General features: G+C 43.2%; 1 protein-coding gene across 3 annotated transcripts in view; it reads right to left on the bottom strand.

Moving 5' to 3' along the window:
- LOC139061368 (uncharacterized) overlaps window positions 1-20,583 on the bottom strand; it is a 193,600-nt gene extending 173,017 nt beyond the window's left edge. The window contains exons 1-3 of one of the 3 annotated variants that reach the window (XM_070541336.1): window positions 20,211-20,583; window positions 18,611-18,672; window positions 16,761-16,915 (exon numbers count right to left, since the gene is read on the bottom strand). In XM_070541336.1, coding sequence (XP_070397437.1) covers window positions 16,761-16,777 — 17 coding nt within the window. In that variant the 5' untranslated portion in view covers window positions 16,778-16,915; window positions 18,611-18,672; window positions 20,211-20,583. The remainder of the gene's footprint in view (window positions 1-16,760; window positions 16,916-18,610; window positions 18,673-20,210) is intronic. The other 2 variants (XM_070541334.1, XM_070541333.1) reach the window with 2 other exon arrangements.
- Between the last annotated feature and the right edge of the window lie 548 nt (window positions 20,584-21,131).

Raw genomic sequence — 21,131 nt, 5'->3', positions numbered from 1 at the left:
CTTAAACAAGAGTTCCGCGAACTACGGGAAAGTCTCGAAAGGGACATAAGAAAGGTCATCTGCAAGATTAAGAACTGCCTAGCTTCATAAATGAGAGTTAAAAAAAATGAAAACGTCCATGAGCCCCGTTGAATTGGAAAATGGGGAGCTAAGAACATCCGTAGCAAATCTAGAAAAGGAACGAGACGCTTTGCATGCTCAAGTTAGAGAACATGAAGTAAAACCTCTACAAAATGAACTGCATTGCGGTGTCACAATGTTGAAGTGAAAGGTGTTCCAAAGAAACAAGATGAGAATGTCGTGGAGATCACAAAAAAGATAGTAACGGCTATCAAGATACCCCTTGAGAGTGGAGACATCAAGGTCTGTCACCACGTTCGAACTCTGAGAAATACAGAAGCTCCAAACATAGTGGTGCAGTTTGCTCGCAGATCAGTCCGTGACTGCTTTTTTGAGAAAACTCGAAAGCAGAGGATAACGTTAGAGGTTAGATAACCCAAGACCCCCATCTTCATTAATGAGCACTTGAGCACTTCCATGAAAAAACTGTTCGGTGCAGTAAATGCAAAGAAAAAAGAGTGCCAGTGGAAATATGCATGGAATTGGAATGGCAAAATATTTGTGCACAGAACAGATACCTGAGCAGTCATAGCGATCACCCAGTTTGATGATTTGCATTAAACTGTGTAGCTGTGCCTGCAGGCACCTTTTTTGTCTCTCGACATGGGTTATCAGCCGCGCACGAAATTAAACATATAGTGAAACGAAAAAAATCTTTGTCCGCTTTTCATTTAAACGTCAGATCCTTAACAAATAAGATGAATTAGCTGTTCTATGGATACTTTCGGAGTGTCACTTACAGTGATAATGTTGACTGAAACCCGGTACACACCAGCATTGATTGCTTTTCACCACCCTCGCTATCAGTGCTTTTATCAAAACCGCGAAGATAAAAGAGGAGACAGCAGCGTGCTTCTGCGTAAAGAAACAATATCATGCAAAATAGTCGCAGAATACACGACGACAACTGCTGATTACGAGGTGCTCACTGTATGAAGTTTGAACAAACTTTTCTGTGTTATTTACAGGCCACCATCTGGTGCCTCTAATTGCTTCTTTGAATTTCTTGAAAAAAATATTAGCTATGCATCTGATCAATCTATAGATATGGTTTCAGGTGGCAATATTAAAATAAATATGCTTGCATTGACTCAATCCCAAAAAGAACTCCAGTACTTAATTGCTGCTAATGTTTTTTTTAGCGTAATAACAAAGCTGACACGAGTGACTTTAGAAAGCGAATCTTTATTAGATGTATTCATACAAATGTTGACAGTAATTTAGTAACTGCAGACGTAGTTTATACCGACATTAGTGATCATCTTGGAATCGTCATGATAGCTGATAACAAAGCTGATAAAATAGCTGATAACGCTGTTCATGTTAGTCAAAAAAAGCAAATAATTTATACACAATCTATAACAAAAAAAATCTCAAATCCTTTTTTTTTCTGCTATTAGCCAACAGACCTGGAACCACATCCCAGGTCTACCGCTTACCTTAACTTCACTACATTCAAGGCTATGTATATATGACGTGGTGGTGCCGCAAAGCCGTCCAAATTATCGGGAATCTGGAAAGTAGGTCGTTTATTGTACACTGGCAACTCCGCCAGCCGACGACAGGGCATCAAAGACAATTCATTATGATTCCTGTCTGTTACTCAAGCCAGCATTACCACAACTTTTGACCCTTTCAATAAGATTACAGCTAATTTTCGCTGATAGAGGCATGAATTCCGAGTTTTCCTTGAGTTTTTCCAGACTACTCCAAATCCCTGAGAATTCCCGGTTTTCCCCATTTTCCAGGTTGGCAGACACCCTGTGGTGTCTTGTTTCAGTATTTATTTGGAAAAACGAAAATCTCTGCCTGTGTACTGTACTGCCAAGTTGATAAAGGGGCAGGACCTCTGTCAAGCGTGCGAGCTTTTAGTTCTGTCTCCTTCTCTGCTTACTCAGAAGGGTTTGCGTGCGAGCTAGTTGGTACCGATCATTCATATTTAAAACAGCGGACAGCGCTCGTCCTGTGTCCTCCCTTGTCCGTGTTTTTTGGTGCTGTTTTAAATTGAATGATCCTTCTCTGTCGAAGGGAAAATAAATACTGAATTGAAAACTGAATTCAATGTATCAGTGGCGTCAGCACGTAACACGAATGTTTTCTTAGCTCGGCTGCTTTGACAACTGGTCCAGATGCTAGAGCCTGCTTGAGCGCTTCAAATGTTTCTTTTGTTCCAGAATTCCAGGCTACCTTGTCCATTTCCTTCTTCCATGTCACCTCAGTCAGGAGCATGGCTTTCTTTGCATAATGTCACATCAGGTCCCAGCAGTAATATCCCGCTAGGCCGAGAAAAGAACGAAGCTGTTTTTTCGTTTCTGGTCTAGGGGCTTTTGCCACCCTCGTTATTGTGCTCTCTACCGGATGGATCTCCCAGTTGATGACCAAGGAAAGCGATGGATGTTATGGCAAGCCATCATGGTTTAAACGACAATGTGGCACCTAAGCACGCAGCTCTACATGCCACACGCTGGAACGATCGGACCAGCTGCATTCAGTGATTTCGTCTGTGTTCGACCAACGAGTAATAAAGAATGTGAGAGATCATAAACCACATGTCTTCCCACAAGTGGTGACCGAGATGTGATTCGAACACGCAACTTTCTGATCAGCCTTCAGGTCATTCCGATCTCGCATTATTGAGGCTTGGTTTTCAAATCCGCTTCTTTGATCCGTTGAAACAACTGTTTCAGGATTCCTAGATGTTTTTCCCATATAGATGTGGCAATCAGAACTTTGTCTATGTTGTGCACTGCGTATTGGATGCCCGCAGTAGCGTCCTCATCAACCGTGCAAACACTGCTGTTGCCGTCTCGATTCCAAAAGGCACGTAAAGAAAGTGATAATGTACCGATTGCATTGAAAGGGCCGTTTTCGCTCCAGAGTTTCTCTCTAGGGGTACTTGCCAATGGCCTCTTGTAAGGTCCAACTTTGAGAAAAAAGTCTTCGTTCTGACTTCGGTTAACATAATGTCAGTCCTTGGTATGGGTTCGGCATCAGATACCAGAATGTCGTTGATGTGGCAAAAATCAATGCATTCACAGAAGCTGAAGTTTGAGTTTCTTGATGAGTACCAAAGGCGAGTTACAAGGGAAGTGCGATCGTTCAATAACACCCAGCCTCAACATATCTTGGACCTCTTTCTCTACAACTTCCTTCATTGCAAACGGCAATAGGTATTGGGACCTGTTAATCAGTGCCAACACAGTGAGCTCTAGTCGACACTCCACTAGATTCATGCTCCCAGAACTTCTGAAAACACGTCTCGGAATGTGCCCAAGAGACTGCAGATATCAGCACATTGTGCTTTGTGCAGTTTGCTGCAGGATTTTATCACCTCAATACCTTTGCTCTTGTTTACTTTAAACTTAGGACGGGGTGTGCGATTCTTCTTTGACAATGGTGAATGATGAAGCCTGAGGAACAACTTCTGGCTGGCGTTCTTCTTATCGCTTCAGCACATTAACCCTTTCAGCGTCAATGACGTAGATATACAGTGCCGCAAACAAGTCCAAAATGGTCGATGCCGTCACCTTTACGCTTAAAAAGCACGCCAATTTCCTAACTTTTTCTTGCCTGGCATATCCTGCCACTATGCAGGAACACAGGGAATTTTTTTCTCCCGCCAGTTTCTCTCGGTTTTCTTAGCATGGTTTGTTTGCTCTGGCGCGTCTGCTATCGCTCGCACATCGGAGCGCGCGGGGATTAGTTTGGGTTTTGTCCCGCAGACTGTTTTGGCTTTTTGCGCTCCCCAAACTGATGACCATCTCATTACTAATCGCTGAAATGGTGACTGCCTGTTACTCACTCGTTTATTGCTCACAGGGGCGCACATATGCAAAGGATGCCTCCGTGCATACATTTCTTTTTTCCGAGAGTCGCGAAAACTAATTGCCTCTGGTTGGTGATAAGATGAAGGATTATCGGAAGTTTGTCACACGTTTTGCTTTTTTGATGGGCACACAACCACCGTTTTCTTGAGTGCTCACCTACGTAACTCGATTACACTGTGGACGTAAATTTTAGTGAAAGAAGAGGAACACCTGAGGTTTGTGAAATAGTCTCATGGTACACATTTTTCTAAGCTTCTGAACTTTGTATATAACAATGCATCAACTTTTTTAATTCTTATAAGTTCATTTCCCATTTTTATTGTTGTTTTTCATGAATAAACAGTACATATATAGCCACACAAAATATATTTTCTCACTAGGCCCTAGAAAAATTACGGTAATTTTTTTCGAAATAGGTCCCTCTGAAAAATTTAAATCTGCAATAAAAAATCCTGAGCGGTTTGCATATGGAGAAAAAAAAATCGATCTTGAGGGGTTAATATGAAGCAGTTTCACAGCATGTCCCAAGTCAACCAATAGTCGTGGTCGCTCTTCTTCCCTGTAACATGATATGACCCTTTCCAATGCATAAGTAGCTTGTTTTCAGCGATTGGGAGTAGTACAACAGCCCGGTCACCAACTTTAAGTTGTTGTTTCTGGGAGCTTCGGTCATAATACTTCCACTGTGCGTTTTGAGCTCAGAACAAATTTTCTTGTGCCAGCCTTAAAGTTTGTTCAAGGCATTCTCTCAGATCAAGCGGATATCCGTATGTGGCCTTGACCTCGCCGCTTAATAATGCCGTCCACAGTTCTTGGCGAATATATAGAGGTCCTCAGACATGTTGGCCATATATTAGCTCAAAAGGACAGATGCCCATGCTGGCCTGGGGCACCTCTTGATATGCAAATAAAAGCAGTGCAAAAAAGTGTTCCTGTGACTTCGGTAGGTCTTGGCACAACTTGCACAGCATCTGCTGCTTCAAAGTGCCATTGGATACCAGACCATTGCACATCGGGTGATAAGGCGTCAAATTCAAGTGCTTAATTCCCAGTAGACCATTCACCTCATTCATTAATTCTGAAATGAAGCAGAGGGCTTGACCACAAAGGATCTCCCATGGAAATTCTATTTGGGAAAACATTTCCAACAGCCTATCGGCTGCGGTTGCTGAATCTATTGCGGGCAGCACAACAGCATCAGTATATCGTGTGGTGAAATCCACCAAGGTGAGAATATAGCGATTACCTTTTGTTAAAACAGGCATCAGAGGTCATATAATATCCACGACCACCTGTTTGAATGGCATATTGAGAAGAGGCATTAGTCCAAGAGGTGCTTTGCCTACTTTGACTTCAGGATACGTCCTCTGGCAGGTGTCGCACGACTTCACATATCTTCGGACTTCCTCTTGCATACCAGGTCAGTAAAATGACTCCAAAACTCATCCTTCGTTTTCTTGATACCCTGATGTCCAGAGATTGGCATTTCGTGAGCCAAATTCAGCACTTTGCCACACAAAGCTTTTGGAACCATCGCTTGTTGAAACGTTTTACCAGAAGCCAGGTGGTATCAGCGGTACAGAATTCCTTTGTCAATAATAAATGACTGGTATGTGACCACTTTGCCAAGGATTACTGTGCCCACTATTGCCCTACAGGCTTGCAATGTCTTGTCTTTTGTTCTTGGAGAAAAGATTGCCGCATTACAAGTTTCCAAACTTAGCAGTTGTCAGCCTCTGGCGTTGTCCTTTGCTTGAAGGACCAACCAGAAGTGAGCAACACTCCATTCCATACATAGTGCTCAGTCAACGTTGTGGAGACTAGAGAGACTTTTACAGTGGCTTCGTTCACACTTGGATATGGTTAGATGTTTTTTTACCGCAATTGCACGCAACTGCTTTTTTTTATATAGGCTCAGTATTGAATGAAACAAATTTTAATCCTTAGAAATAAACACACTGTGGTATACTGCTGCTAAGTCGTTTCAGATCATTTTTATTTTGTTGTTCTTTTCGAGTTTTTTATTTGCAACCCGTCGCAAGGAGCCTCCTGTGCATGCTTTCACAAGCGAACGCTGTTGGCGCACAATGAAGCATGGACCGAACAGAACACCCGGTGAAGCATACACAGAACGCATGGAGTGATAACTTTTCTTGACCAAACTTATTCCGTAGCCTCCACAGCATTGACTGCTATGTATGGAACAGAGTATAGGCGTTCTGCAGACATCCTTGGTGTTTGCTTCATAGTTGGATGCCTCATTAGACGTCGGTTTCTTTTGGTTTGCCGACTCATTCCATGTTGTGTCTGAGTCATTAGTGTCATGGGCGCAGGAGACATTTCCTACAATGACCTCGTAAAGAGGAGGTGTCATACGCTTGACTATTGCCCTTATGGAAAAATAAGGCGAAAGCATGTCTACTTCTCCTTTGGGTACCTCGATACAACTACTATCAGCCAATAAAATGGTGGCGATAGTATTCACAAGCACTGCATCTGAAGCTAGTGAATGGCGCAGAACAAAGGTGTTGCTTCCAATATCCCTCAAGACGGAGACTGGCTGAACACCTCTCCTTGCAACACGGGCAAGTTACGTGTAGCCACTGCGGTGCATGTTCTTGGCGCACTGGCAATGTATTCATTTTGTTGCGAGTCATCGATAGATTGGGCATGTCCGATTTATCGTCAGGTGACACAATACAGGAGGCAGTCTTCTTTCTTATTATTATTCTTATTATTCTTTGGACATGCATGGTCTGCGACAATACCCACAATAGAGTTGCTCGGGCTTCGTGCAGCAAACAAATGCTCTGTGTCCCGGTCGACTACAGATGAAACACCTGAGTTAAGACTTGATAGAAGTATACCCATCTTGCTCTTTGGAAGTTCTCTTTTCAGACTTACATTGGAAAAACAAGTTTGGTTGCTGTTGGGCCTCAAAGAAGGTATCAGTGGCTTCTGCCATTGCATTTCTTCTCCCTTAGGAAAAATGACAGATGACCATGACAGTTACTCAAGAACTGCTCAGCTAAAATGAGGAGCACATGGATGCGAAGTCTTTTTCCGTTTTCCGACATTTCCAGCCAGCAGTCAAAGAAGCTATGTAGTCTCGTGGCGTACTGTTTGCCAGTTTCCCCGTCTTGCAGCTTCCTTTGCCAAAACTTTCCACGATAACCTTCAGCTGTGAAACGGAACCTTTGCAGCAAGGCCATTTTAGTCTTCTTGTAATCCATGGAATCTTCTGGCGACAGGTGACCGAAGACTTTCAAGGCTCCACCACTGAGGCACAAAGAGCTGTAGCCCACTTCTCCTTAGGCCATTCTTGACCATTAGCTAGGTGCTTGAACCTCTTGAAATACGGATCCAGGTCATCACAACTCTCGCTGAACACTGGTGTTAGGTTGCGAGGGTTTATCAAGCTCGGCTGGCTTCGATTTCTTTCCGGTTCTCTATCACGCACTGGTTGTTCTTGGCCACTTTCAACTTCAGCCAGTCGATGTCACAGCTGAAGAGCCCTCTCTTCCATCTACAGACGTTCTTTCATCACCTCTCTTTGTACGACCCGTTCCTCACGTGCCTTAACAGATCAGCTCAATCTAACTGTGTGTCTACCCATGTCCTTAACACCAACCCATGAAGTCTCACGCATTCCACCAGCGTTACAAGCTCTTGTTGACTCATCTTAACAGGGGCATAGCCAGGGGGGGGGGGGCTTATGGGGCTTCAGCCCCCCCGAAATTTTTTCGAGCTGTCATGTGCCGCCGACCAAAACAACTCCCGGCGCCAGAAATCATGCTCGATTTTGTCTAGAATGTCCTTAATTCACGCTCGAAAAGACATTTTAGCGCGAACATTGCTAAATCAGGCTGGATTTCGGGGCAACGCCCATGCATAGGGAGTCACATATCGTAACGCAAGGAGCCCCACCGGGCACAAAATTTCAAGGGCGTTTTGAAGGCGAGCGGGGTCGTCTCGGCATCTCGCGGAGGCCGCGGAATCTACGGAGCGCTTGGATTTCAATTCTGAAATGTTGTGGCTGTAAAGTTCTCATAACATTTTGATGCGAAAGGTCCATTGACATTTTGAAAGTCGTGCTTTAGATTTTCGATTCCGGAACTTTTGGGGTTTAATGCTGTTGTAAACAATTGACGCCAAAGGTGCATCGACTTTTCTAAAGTCGTACATCGGGCCATACAATGAGACAAGCCAAATCAACATACTATCAGACACGTTGACAAAGAACGCAGTGAGGTCCGATGAGACAAAGCGTTCTGGTGGTTCATTTGTGCCATCAGGTCACAGAAAACAATATAAACATTTTTTTTTCACCTGCGCCAAAGCATCCATGTCAAGACACTAAAGCCACCATTGTAACTAAGTTCTTATTTATTTTTCTACCTAGACTTTTATTCGCGAGGATATATTGAGCCTCTCTCTCCTTTCTTTTTCATTCTTTTTTTTTGTTGTTCTCGCAACCCGCGGACTGCCGATCCAGCCAGAGCGCATGCATTTTTCTCGTGGTGCATCGATAACCACGCGGCACACTTGGATGCGCGTTTGTTTTTCTCTGGCCGACTGCATTTTCGCCTGGCAGTGTTTGGGACGCTTTCTGGCTAGCAGACGAGAAAAAGAAACAATGCATAGTCGCTCGCCGCCAGCACTGCGGGGACTCGATGGATTGCAACGCGTTCGCTTGAGCGCAACCTCTCCGGAAAATTTTGTCTCGCCGGTGTAGGATACCGAGCAGTACGTGTGTGGTTTTCTGTGGACCAAGCTTCACACGTTTTCTTCGATAATTGTTCGGTAGCCCCACTAGGTGCCCAAAGCAGGCATTCGATTGTAGCCAATTAACATGCTTTCCTTTGCGTTATGCTATTTCGCCACCCCCCGCCCACACAAAAAAAGAAGACATTATTGCAGCGCAGCGAATTTTCGCATGGTGCAAGTTCGATTTTGTTACTTCTTTTGCGGAAAGTAATGGGCGACGGGACTCTTTAGTTGCCGAATACTATTCTATTATTGCGATAGCAGCTCTATGAAGACTCCAGGCGCATTCCTGTCGTTGCCCTCATGTTCCGTATAAATTGTTCCGCCAGGGGCAATAACATCGTGACCGCGCGCCGCATGCTCTATGTGCGAGTGAAAGCGTGCGGGGGGGAAGGGGAGGTGGTGAGCCGACGATGGTGGCCGAGTCTTGTGTGCGCAAGGGAGAAAAGTGGGGAGGAAGCGCACTGCCTTCCGTCGCAGGTAATACATTTTGGGAGTGGAGGGAGGGGGGTGGTGCTGTGATTTGTGAATCTGTGGTTGCGCAACCTGCCCATTTGCCTTGTTTGACGCATTATATATAGTGACTTTTTATTAGGTACGTAGATTTATTGGTGACTTATGCGTATATTTAAATATCTTGTTGCGAGGTTTTGTGCATATGCGCAGTGAACATTGTTTCCAGTGACAATTTTTTGCCCTGTATCAAGCTGTATCTTCACATTTGTGTATTCCATTGTATCTTCGCATTTCTAATGTACGAAGGCGAGTCAAATGAAAGTGAGACAACCCGCCCGGCGCAATAATGGTTCGGTTCATTATTTTCGAGGCATGCGCGTAGCACATACGCATCTCATTTACAAGTGACATGCAGAGGTGAGGTTAAATGTTCTTTAATGCTCTCATACACGGGGTTTAACATGGTTGCGTGACATTATGGACACTTCAAAAGTTGAACAGCTTGGTGTCGTGAGGTTTTCGACAAATGAAGATGTTTCCCAAAAAGAAATTATTCGCCGTATGGCTGCCGTATGCATTGAACACTGCGTTTCATTGGCCACTAAGAAGCGTTGTAGCAAACTGTTCAAAGAAACAGATGAAAGTTACAAAGACGATCCATGGCCGGGCCAAAGCCACCGTGCAATCACCCCCAACACAATTGAAAAGGCCGTGGTTGCTCAGTGGCTATGGTGTTTGGCTGCTGAGCACACGGTCACGGGATCGAGTCCTGGTCACGGCGGCTGCATTTCGATGGAGACGAAATGCGAAAACACCCGTGTACTTAGATTTAAGTGCACGTCAAAGAACGCCAGATGAGGGTGACGACTTTTTGTCTGCAATTGTGACCGGGGATGACTCATGGTGCCGCTACTACTAGCCTGAAACACTACGGCAAATCTTACAGTGGAAACATTTGAATTCACCGCTCTCAAGTAAAACAATGGCCGTCAGTTATGCCGGAAAAGCGTTGACTTCTTTTTAGATTGTTAGGGGCCACTATTGATCGAATTTTCTAAACCTGGAGAGACTCTAAATCGTTTCAGATATTGTGAAAGATCGGATCGGCTGAGTGTCGCAATTAAGAACAAACGACGAGGAAAATTGAGCACTGGGGACATCTTGCTTCACGACATTGCCCGTTTCCACGTCGCTGATGTAGTTAATACAAAACTGGCAAAGTTCAAGTGGGAAACGCTGCAACATCCCTCATGCAGCCCAAACCTGTTGCCTTGCGTCTTCCACATTTGGTAAAACTTGAAGAAACTGCTCAAGGGAACCAGATTTGCGTCGAAAGATGACGTGTAGTCATTTACAGATTTTTGAGGCAGCAGCCCAAGGAGTTTTATGAGACGGGAATTACGCGACTCGTTTGTAGAACAAGTGTTTAAATACTCATGGTGACTACTTTTAAATAAAGTACCCCGTTTGTCATATATTCGAATTGGCTCACTTTCATTTGACTCGCCCTCGTATATGTTGCAAAACTCCTGCTTTTTATATGTGCTCTCTGTTGCGACTATAATTTCGGAGCAATTACTCGCAATGAACAACAGGTGACAGCTGCTCCTGCGCAATACATTCTAACAAAGGAAAGCGTCATTGAGATTTTCCCCTGGTCGTTGCATGTGTACAAAAATGTAAACAAGGTTGTCGAATGACACACACACACACACACACACACACACACACACACACACACACACACACACACACACACACACACACACATATATATATATATATATATATTGATCCCTCGACTAATTTTATAAGGAGCAGGCTGAGCTGCAAAGTGAGTCCCCCCCCCGAACGACATTTCTGGCTACGCCACTGCATCTTAACTATATATATCTCGACTCAGTGCAAATGACTTCCTCCTGTCGCCGTAGATGCCATTTGTGAGAGAAGGTTTGGAAAATCATAGTAACGCAGGCAAAACATTCATTGCTGAGAGGAGCAGGACTGCATTTTGACAGATTATTTTAATACAAGAATCAGCGAGGTGAAGGTTACTACATTAGAGAAACAATAGAAAAACATGTAAGTACTGCACACTTGCCTAATACCACTAAAGTCACACAGAGCTTACATAGTCCCACACCACGATAAATGTTTGTGAGTGTTCAGTGCGTGGATGTCAATGTACTGTCTGCGGATCAGTAGATTCCGTTTCATGATGATGGCAGGGATGAGCATGGCATGGGCAGACAGGTCATGGGACGCCTGGGCGAACGGCAGGATAGGCCTGGCAGTCTGGTCCCGGTCAACCAACGGCTAGGATTCGTACCAGTAGGGGTGCGGCGGACCATGGCCAGCTGAGGAATCACCCGGTCAATGGAGTAGCCAGGCAGCAGCTGGGCTTCGGGAACCGAACCCGGTGAGCTCTTGTGGCGCTGCTCACTTCTCTGCTGCTCCACAAGCTTCTAAAAGCACTTTCTTCCTTTTTTTCATTCTTCGCATGTTACTTCGCTATTGATCAAATTTGTTCGTTTGTCATTTCCAGTCTTCTTTTTCTTTATCGTCCATTCACCCACATGCCAGCATCATTGTCTCTGTCTTTTTCGTCATCCTCGCATCATTTTGTCAAAGCACCACACAGCACCACGAACACTGCTCACCACATCTGAATACTATGCACAACATGGCAGTGACATAGAGTTAACTTCCCATGGGCCAACGGTACTAGTGGTGCAGATTTACCAAAAACATTTTGACAGGGCACAATGCATTAATTTTAGAGTGATAGGCATTCAAATTTGTAAAATCTGCAAGTCATTAAAACTCTTTCCCACCTTTAGTAAAATATGAATTTTTTTTCAAGAAAGCCACGCTATGTTTTGCAAAACAAAGTTTGATTCCTTTTTACAGAGACGCTTTCCCACCTCACATAAAAAACTTTGCTAAAGACTAAAAATAGTCGAGGCCCCCTAAGTTTGTCCTTATCTAACACACCCTGGTGTCCAAATAGATGCAATATTCATGAATTTTTCAAAGGCATTTGACAAAGCTTTGCATAAAAATTTAGCAATTAAGCTAGACCAGATGCTTAGAAACTCAGTTAACAAATTGCATTACAGCCTACCTAATCAACAGACAGCAATTTGTTGTATTAGGGGAACAATTCTCTGAAAAGGTTTCCGTAGATTCTGGCATTCCCCCCCCCCCCGAGACTCATGCTTGGACTACTTTTATGTATTATGTTTATCAATGACATTGTGAACGACACAGCTGTTAAAATCAAATTGTATGCAAATAACTGTGTTATGTACTCTCAAGTAAAAAGCCCAGATGATGAAGTGTTGTTAAACAATGTCTTTCAATAAGTAATTGCTTGGTGTGATGCTTGGCAAATACCTATCAACTTCACCAAAACTGTATTCATCACAATTACATATAAGAACAAGATATTAATATTACAGTACTTTTCAAACAAGAATTTTCTCTTTGAAGCACAGCATTATAAGTATCTAGGGCTCTGGATTATTAACAATTTTTCTGGAATAACCGCACCGATTACATCACAAGCAGTGCTAATACAAAACTTTTCTTTCTTAGAAGGGCCTTCAAGCATTCTACTCCCACTTTTCATTTGCTTGTTACCTATACATCCATAGTAACATCATAACTTGACTATGCTGCCATTGTTTGAGATACGTTACACCAACCAATGAGGGTACAATTGAAAGCGAACAAAAGAAGGCAGCTTGTTTCATCTACAACAATATTGGGCTAACGTCAGTAAGCAATAGCATAGCGAGAGAAAACTCACCTTCTCTAAGTGAAAGAAATACTGTCTCTTGTCTTAAATGTTGATATCAGATAATTAATGGGCACTATAATATAGGTCTCGCTAATTTCTTATCTTTTCCCTCTGCTTGCGCCACCGGACAGCCCCATGATCTAACCATAACATTCTTTTAAACATGCAACAGCTGTTTTAGGTACTAGTTTTTACCAAGGACAGTAAGGGAGTGGAGCAAACTGAGAAATGACGTTGTTTGCAGCAACCTCTTCAAATGTATGCCTTGCATATCTAACGATTTCCTGCATCAGCATGTAGTGTTGTTCATTGTATGACTGTTTGTACAATTTGTTGTTCCATTTCTTTGTTTCATCCTGGTTTTGCTTATGCATACATTTTTAACAAATTTTTATTTTATTTTCTTGCCAATTGTTTGTAGTATTTTTGATTGTATTTACCCAGCTTGCTAAAATCCATTTTTTGGGACTGAAGTTTGTATAAATAATTAAATAAATAATTATGTCTTACCGACATGGCTGTACATCGCTTGCCAAGCTCTAATGCTGCTGATCATCTGTGGGAACACAATGAGTTTACCACACTTTCACTTCAATCCAATGGAATGTAGGTGGGAAATGGAGCAGTACCCTGCAATGGAATGGACCATGCAAGGAAATTCCCTACAGTGCATAGACAATGAAATACCTTGGGTTACTACGTCTGGACCAAGGCCCCAACTACCTGAGCATACATGAGAAGGAGCCGAAGACGAGGGTAGCACGATACCATAGGGTTCTATGTAGGCAGACTCTGTATACCTTGAACAAGTTTGAGGTGACGAGCAGGTTGTGGAAGATAGTTGCGGTACCAGGGCCGACTTACGGGAATGTCATGCTAAGCATGCCTAGCGAGGCGCCAAAGGAGACATGGGGTAGTCCACGCTTGTAGCTTGCGAAGAAGTGGCCAAGGTGAAAAAAAATGGCATCTGGGACCACCTAGCACCAGCCTAGTGAAAAACACGCCCTGTTTGCCAGTTAAACTAGGTGGGCATGTTGCACGCACACCCTGTGGGATCACTACACACCCACGGAAGCCGAGGCTCCAAAAATATCAGCCACAGAAATAAGTCTACAAGTGCGGCGATGTGAGACAGAAGAGTGGATGGACCCGGCTCAGAAGAAGCCCTCCTTGATGGTGTATCGAATGTGGAAGAACACCATTAGCAAGGAGAACTTCCTTGATAACTTAAGGGGAAGCAACCTGTTGGCAGAAGCATGCTCCAGAGAACTGCGTACTAGACAGTGGATAGTGCACTATGTTGGCGAGCTGCAAACACAGTGCATCCTCTGCAGTAAGTCGGCCGAAACCACTGAACACATTACCACTCAGTGCCCAAACGTACATCCGGCACCCAGGACAAGCTCGCTATAGACTGAGCTCGAGTGTGTCGATCGTAACAACCAGCAAGAACAGAGAGAAACTGGAAACGAAGTGCCGATCGGAATACAGGTGGTGTTACGGGGCACAACCTTGGGCGTTTGTCCAATAGTTTTTTTTTTCTTTTCATTCATTTGATTGTGCACATTTGTTTGTTTATTTATTTGAATACCTTCAGGACCCATGGGAGTTACAGAAGGGAGTGGGAACAATAAATAGGAAATAAAAAACAGAAAGCAAATATTAGGTAACATATTCAAGCGTATTCTTAAAGTTACTGGGGTCCATAATAGATACAATGGAGATGGGTAAGTGGTTACAATCATTACAAGTTTGAGGGAAGAAAGAATGAAAGTGTTGATTAGTGTGACAATGAGGAACAAGCACTTTATAACGATGGTCAATACGAGGTGATATGAATGAGAGGTGGGAAAGCAATTCTTGCTTATGACGAGGGTTATGGTAGTAAATCTTATGAAATAAGGAGAGACATGCTATTTTCTTGCGTAAGGAAAGGGATGGAAGCTGTAATGCTGTTTTCATAGATGAAACACTGGAAAAACGGGAGTGGTTGGAAAAAATTAAGCGTGTGCTACGATTCTGCACAGTTTATAGGTGAATAAGTGTTTCAGTAAATGGGTCCCACACAGCTGATGCATGGGTGTTGGTTAAGCTGCACTCTTCACATGTGGTTACCCAATCTAAAAGGAAAAGCCAAATCGACATTGAATGATATGAATGAGAGGTGGGAAAGCAATTCTTGCTTATGACGAGGGTTATGGTAGTAAATCTTATGAAATAAGGAGAGACATGCTATTTTCTTGCGTAAGGAAAGGGATGGAAGCTGTAATGCTGTTTTCATAGATGAAACACTGGAAAAACGGGAGTGGTTGGAAAAAATGAAGCGTGTGCTACGATTCTGCACAGTTTATAGGTGAATAAGTGTTTCAGTAAATGGGTCCCACACAGCTGATGCATGGGTGTTGGTTAAGCTGCACTCTTCACATGTGGTTACCCAATCTAAAAGGAAAAGCCAAATCGACATTGACAAAAGTGTTCTGTGTGGTCAATGTGTGTGGTTTATGCCCCACACATACTGTGCACATTGAACATGCAAAACACCACACTTCTTGGCAGTCAATCCAAAATGCACTCGAATAGCAGTGGGCACGCACAAGGTTTCGGAATGTTTCAAAGCAAACGACAAGGCACTGGCCCCACAGTCTTGACGTCACACAAGTCCTATCAAAATAGTGATGCAGTCGCAGTGGCAGGGCTGTCACCTCCAAGGCAGGTGAAGAAGACGGGCTCACGGGCAGGTAGTAGCTCGAGAATAGAACATCGTAGCATGCTCGACATGAGCGGCCGTGGTGTCGGCCACTCCCGAGATCCCGCGGCTCCAAGGCTGGCCGGCCTAAATAAACTGTGGCCACGGCGGCTACCTCTTTGCGCCACCTCCCACAAATTGGTAACCCGGACGACCGAACCCAGCCTTCCACACAGTCATTGTGAGAGGCTTAGAAACATCAATTTCAAATTTACACTTCTGGTTAAAGTGTGCGCTGCAAACCCAGTTTTTATTTTCTGTGTTTAACCTTACTAGCTCCGTACAATGATAAACTGAGAACAGTTGGACAAATGCACCATGGCCCCTTTAAGAAATGTTCAATAGTCAAAGTTAATCTGGAGTCATATGATATGGTAGCTCCCAAAAGTGCTATGTTAACTTGGGAGGTTAAACCACAATAATCAATCAAACAATCAATAAATTAATCCGTGCAGCCCTAGTGCCAGCAAAAGTACATCTCGCATTCAGACTGTGTGCACCAAAATGTACTTTACAAATTTAGAAAAATTATCTGAGCTATATTATAGTAAATTACACTTCTACAATACCAAAAAATCCAGTACTACCAGGACAAGGTTGCTAAGCCAGGAAAGATGCAAAAACGAGAGACCGGTGGCAACGCCGTCTGGTTAAGCCTAGCTAACTTTCTATCGATGGGGACGCACCACACTGCATTCTGGCGGAGCCAAAGAACAAACTGGGCAAGTTTGAATAGAGTCACAATGGCCCAAATACGGGAAAATAGTTTGCAATGCGTGACACACCGGCACTGGAGTTCCGGAGCAAAATTAAACTTTGACCTTTATTTCCTCTTCTACTAATCAACCAATTACTGCAAATTTAACAAGAATGAAGTTTTGAAAGAACGCTATCGCTTCACACTGAGTTAGTGTCTCTCTGCTGTTTTTTCAACAGAACAGCAGCCCAGTGTTTCTACTCTATATTGATGTGAAGCGTTCAGTTAGACACCATCTGGTCAGGTAAATGCATCGTTAATACAACAGGGGTGGGGGATATTTACCTAGTCGACATGTCCATTACGGCTGCAGTGACTCACTGGGGCACCAGCATGAAAGGGATCCACACCTAGTTTCCTTCTTGCTGGTTCAGCTCCAGCCAATCAGCAGTGGTCCACTAGGTGGACTCTTAGAGACTAGCCCACCAGGTCACTGACCACTGTAAAAAATAAAAGTTGAGGTTTTGGGGTCTGTACCTTTTTACAATGAGTCGGTCCTACTGTAAGATTCGTTTACAGGATGCGTAGACAATTTCTTTTTCGAAATTCCCCAACTTTTCCAGGTTTCCATGATTATTACAGTAAAAATTCCATGACTAAAGAAAGATATGCCAGCAGACAGCAACCACTTTCTTTAACATAATTTTTCACGCAACATCCAAAAAATCGGGCAATCCAGAAGAAACAATACCTGAGGGGTAAATTGTCAGCTCACACTGGCAGCAGGGAAAATGCAAGTATAGTAAACTTCCCATCATTTAATGCTGGTTAATTAAATTTTTTGGTTACTTCAATCACAACCGAAGGTCCTGGCCGACTCCCATAAACTTCTATGGGCTCAAACTTTCCTTATTTGAAAACTACAATTCGGCTTCACGGGATAATTACATGCTGATAAGCACCCAAATTCCTATCCCTGAAATTTCTATAGGCAAATGCATTGAGAATTATGAAGCTATGTTACCACTTGCAACGCCATGCAGAACGATATCAAGAGAAATCTTGCAGGGTGTATAAAATTTTAACCACCATTATGATTGAGCTATACGGGTCACATTATCATGCCATGATAAAATTATCATCTTTCTTCAGGGTCTGTGAACATCTGTTTACGTTATCTCGAGAAAAATTAACGATGTTTTTTAGTAATATTTTATTTTTAAATAGCATTCATTCTCATTAAAACTATACTGTTGAGGCAAACTGTAGAAATGGTAATTTGCAATACAACAACAATATTCAGCACAATTGTTGAACAGGTTAAGTTCTCATGGCCCACTAAGTTTTCAAAGGCTACACGCATTGGTTTAGGAGTTTAGGAGGAAACTTGTAAATAAGGCAACTTTTGGAAAGTGTTGCAAATTAATATATTTTTCTATAACGGAAGCCACAAACAATGCTATCCTGGTGTTAACAGTGCAAAATGTAGACGAGAGACGAGACAAGAAGACGACACCACAAGCGCTGAAAGTCCGCGCTTGTGGTGTCTCGTCTTTCGTCTACATTTTGCACTGTTAACACAAGGATAGAAAACCAACAAGCCCAAGCTGCTATTCTAATGAAATAATGCTAGCCGATTCTTCTTTATGTATATGTCTTACACAAAAAAATGCATTCTTTGTAGGTGTAATATCTTATATTTCGCGTTGTGAATTTGCAATAATGCCCATGCATGAATATGGTGCCTCCACACTGAAGAGCTTCGGTATTTTTTTCTCCTAAATTATCCATTTGCTAAAGAAGCCAAGTTCACTTCGTGCTATTGAGCGATATGTGCATAAAATGTCCAACGGAATCTAAAATAGGAACTTTACCGACTAAAATTTCAAAGTACCAGGAGAAGAAAAACAATTTTTCAGGGAACACCTCCCCTTAAACATTTCACTACCAAGGAAGAGCCAGGCTTGTTCAGTGTTTCCATGTTTTAGTCTGGACGGGCCCAGCTCAACCTCAATGGTACAAATTCGAACACCACAAGCTTGACTCATCCTCGGTAGCAAAAAGGTTATTTATGTGATGCTGCTGCTGCTGCGTGCTTTTAGTGACTCTGGGGACTTAACAACTGTGGTGGAACTAAATGTTCTATGTACAGAATTGGTACCTGAAAGGGACATAGGCCACAAGTTTCCGTTTACCTTTTCGCACAGATACGGGGTCAGGCGCTGTAAAGTGACTCTTGCACCTGGCTATTAATTTTCTGAAAGTAGGATACGAAGAATGGAATTAAACTTTTTAAAAATTATTAATATTAGTTAACATATTCCAAACGCAAAATTGAATATGGCCAGTGCTTGGGGCACTTCCACTAAGTAGGATAGTTGAAACTAGCACCGGTATCCCAAATCCACGCACAAACTCACAACACAATGCACTAGAATTCTGCTTATTATTTCCTTTTTTTAAACTGTTTCTTGCCCACTGCAAGACCAAGCTTGTACAGACAGACCATCAAAATATTTCGTGGGTGAATGATCATAAAGTTGGTGGTGGTCATATTCACATGATCTGAGCATTTATCAGCTTTCTAGCATTAAAAATTGCAACATGTGTCCCAATTAATAAAAGTTTATCAGTGAATTGGTTATTTAATTATTCATAGGCAACTACAACAGATCCTGAAGTGTGCCACAGCTATGAGCTTCTGCCAGCAATAACTGCGTTACCTTCAAATTTCTTTATGCCTGTAATAACTGCAACAGCTGTAGCTGAAAAACCTGGTATCAATTCCCTTATGCGCTAGCAAAATTACATTTGATTAAATTATGAGGTTTTGTGTATCAAAACAACAATCTGATTATGAGGTATGTTGTAGCAGGTTACTCCAGAAATTTGAACCTGCTGGTGTTCCTTAACATGCACCAAAATCTAAGTACATGGGTGTTTTCACACTTCGGGTCTAACAAAAGAAGACTCAGTGTCAGAAACTAGACTATAATGCAAAGCAGTATCAGGTCGTTCCTTTTTCAGTAGGTGACAACATCAAAAATAAAAGACAATGAGGCATTACCATCTGCCATCGTAACAACGAGTGGACTGTACGCCACGTGTCAATATATCACCAGGTTCGCAATCAACACAAGCACACTGAACTCATGAAACATTTCTCAGCAACTTCACTGATAACAAGTATACAGTGCCCCTATAGTGCACCACAAAAATGATCACATGAGAAACACCCAGGTCTCTCACAGCTATCACAGTGTAGACCATTCTTTTCCAATGCTATGCCACAGCCACCTAGTATCCCCTCTACTATGCGTGGGTATCAAACAAAAGCCACTGAAGCATAGAAACTGCTACAAAACTTAATTAGGGCGAATGGTTAATTTCTACAGCATTATATAACAGCATTAAGGTCATTAGTTAATCTTTACAGCATTATGTAACAGTGTCAAGACCATTAGTCAATGTCCACAGCATTAGTTAACAGTGTTAAGAACATTGGTTAATCTTTACAACATTCTGTATCAGTGTTAAGGACGAGAACGAAAAGAACACATGCGACCTTCAGGTTGGCAGTAGACATCAGTCCTCGTCTTTAGCACTCTTTTATGAAGGCCATCACAGTAACTGATATTTTTGCAAGTGTGCAGCTGGACAGCATAACAATCACTCCGCGCGGCGCCCTTCCATTCGCGCAGCACACATTGCTTCCATTTCGACGGCACTCCAATCAAAGTTGAGACAACGGACCTTTGCTGGTCAGCAGACAGACTTCGTGCACACACTGCTAACCTGCTGAAGTTGGACCATCGCTTAGAAAGCTCACACAGACCTCGCAGGAGCCGACGAGGGGCGGTAGCGTTAGTGGGTTTGTTGAGCGTCACAGGGAACCCCCAGAATCTATCACGTGTCATCGCACCGCGCGGCCGCACAAGCCCCTGCCTTTATCATGCTTGCCTGCACCAATCCTCGACGTCTCGCTCGCAAGGTTCTTTTTTTTTTTTTCCGGTTTCATAATCATTTACTCGTAAGCGGGCAAGACACTCGGGCGGACGCGAAGGGACGCGACATCATGTGGAGTGACGAAGCGCAGCAGTTTATCATCGAGCAGTGTCGCAGGTTCCAGTCTATAGTTCCGCGTTCGAGTGCCGATGTTGTTTAGTCGCGCACACACACACACACACACACACACACACACACACATATATATATATATATATATATATATATATATATATATATATATATATATATATATATATATATATATATATATATATATATATATATATATATATATATATGCGTTATCTACGGGACAGGCCCCGGAGGATACCACGAAGTGGACCCGCGCAATCAACACGTTGCCATACGACGTTGCCACAGCTACGGCGCGCGCTCTTATCAGAGGCGCGTGCGTTTCCCATTTCCCGCTCGCGCGCATCCTCTCGGATGCAGCGACGCGACTCGTCGTGTAAAAAAAGCAATGAACCAAATCGTCGTCTGATCTCAGCTGAACTCACTTGGTCGCGCTGACCACGGCAACTGGCGTCGTCGACAAGAGAGCCGGCACCAAACCATCGAACAGACACTTCGCGAACAAGTTGTTTCAAAACTTCGAAACTGCTTCGAAAGTGTCGCGACGCTTTTTCAGCAGGTGCAGCGTTGATGCGACGTTCGCATAGCAAGAACGTTGTTGTGCGTAGAAAACAA

The sequence above is a fragment of the Dermacentor albipictus genome, chromosome 6 (assembly GCF_038994185.2).
Source record: "Dermacentor albipictus isolate Rhodes 1998 colony chromosome 6, USDA_Dalb.pri_finalv2, whole genome shotgun sequence".
NCBI classification, from domain to species: Eukaryota; Metazoa; Arthropoda; class Arachnida; order Ixodida; family Ixodidae; genus Dermacentor; species Dermacentor albipictus.
Note: the sequence above shows the minus strand (reverse complement) of the source record. Positions and strands in the feature narration are given on the sequence as shown.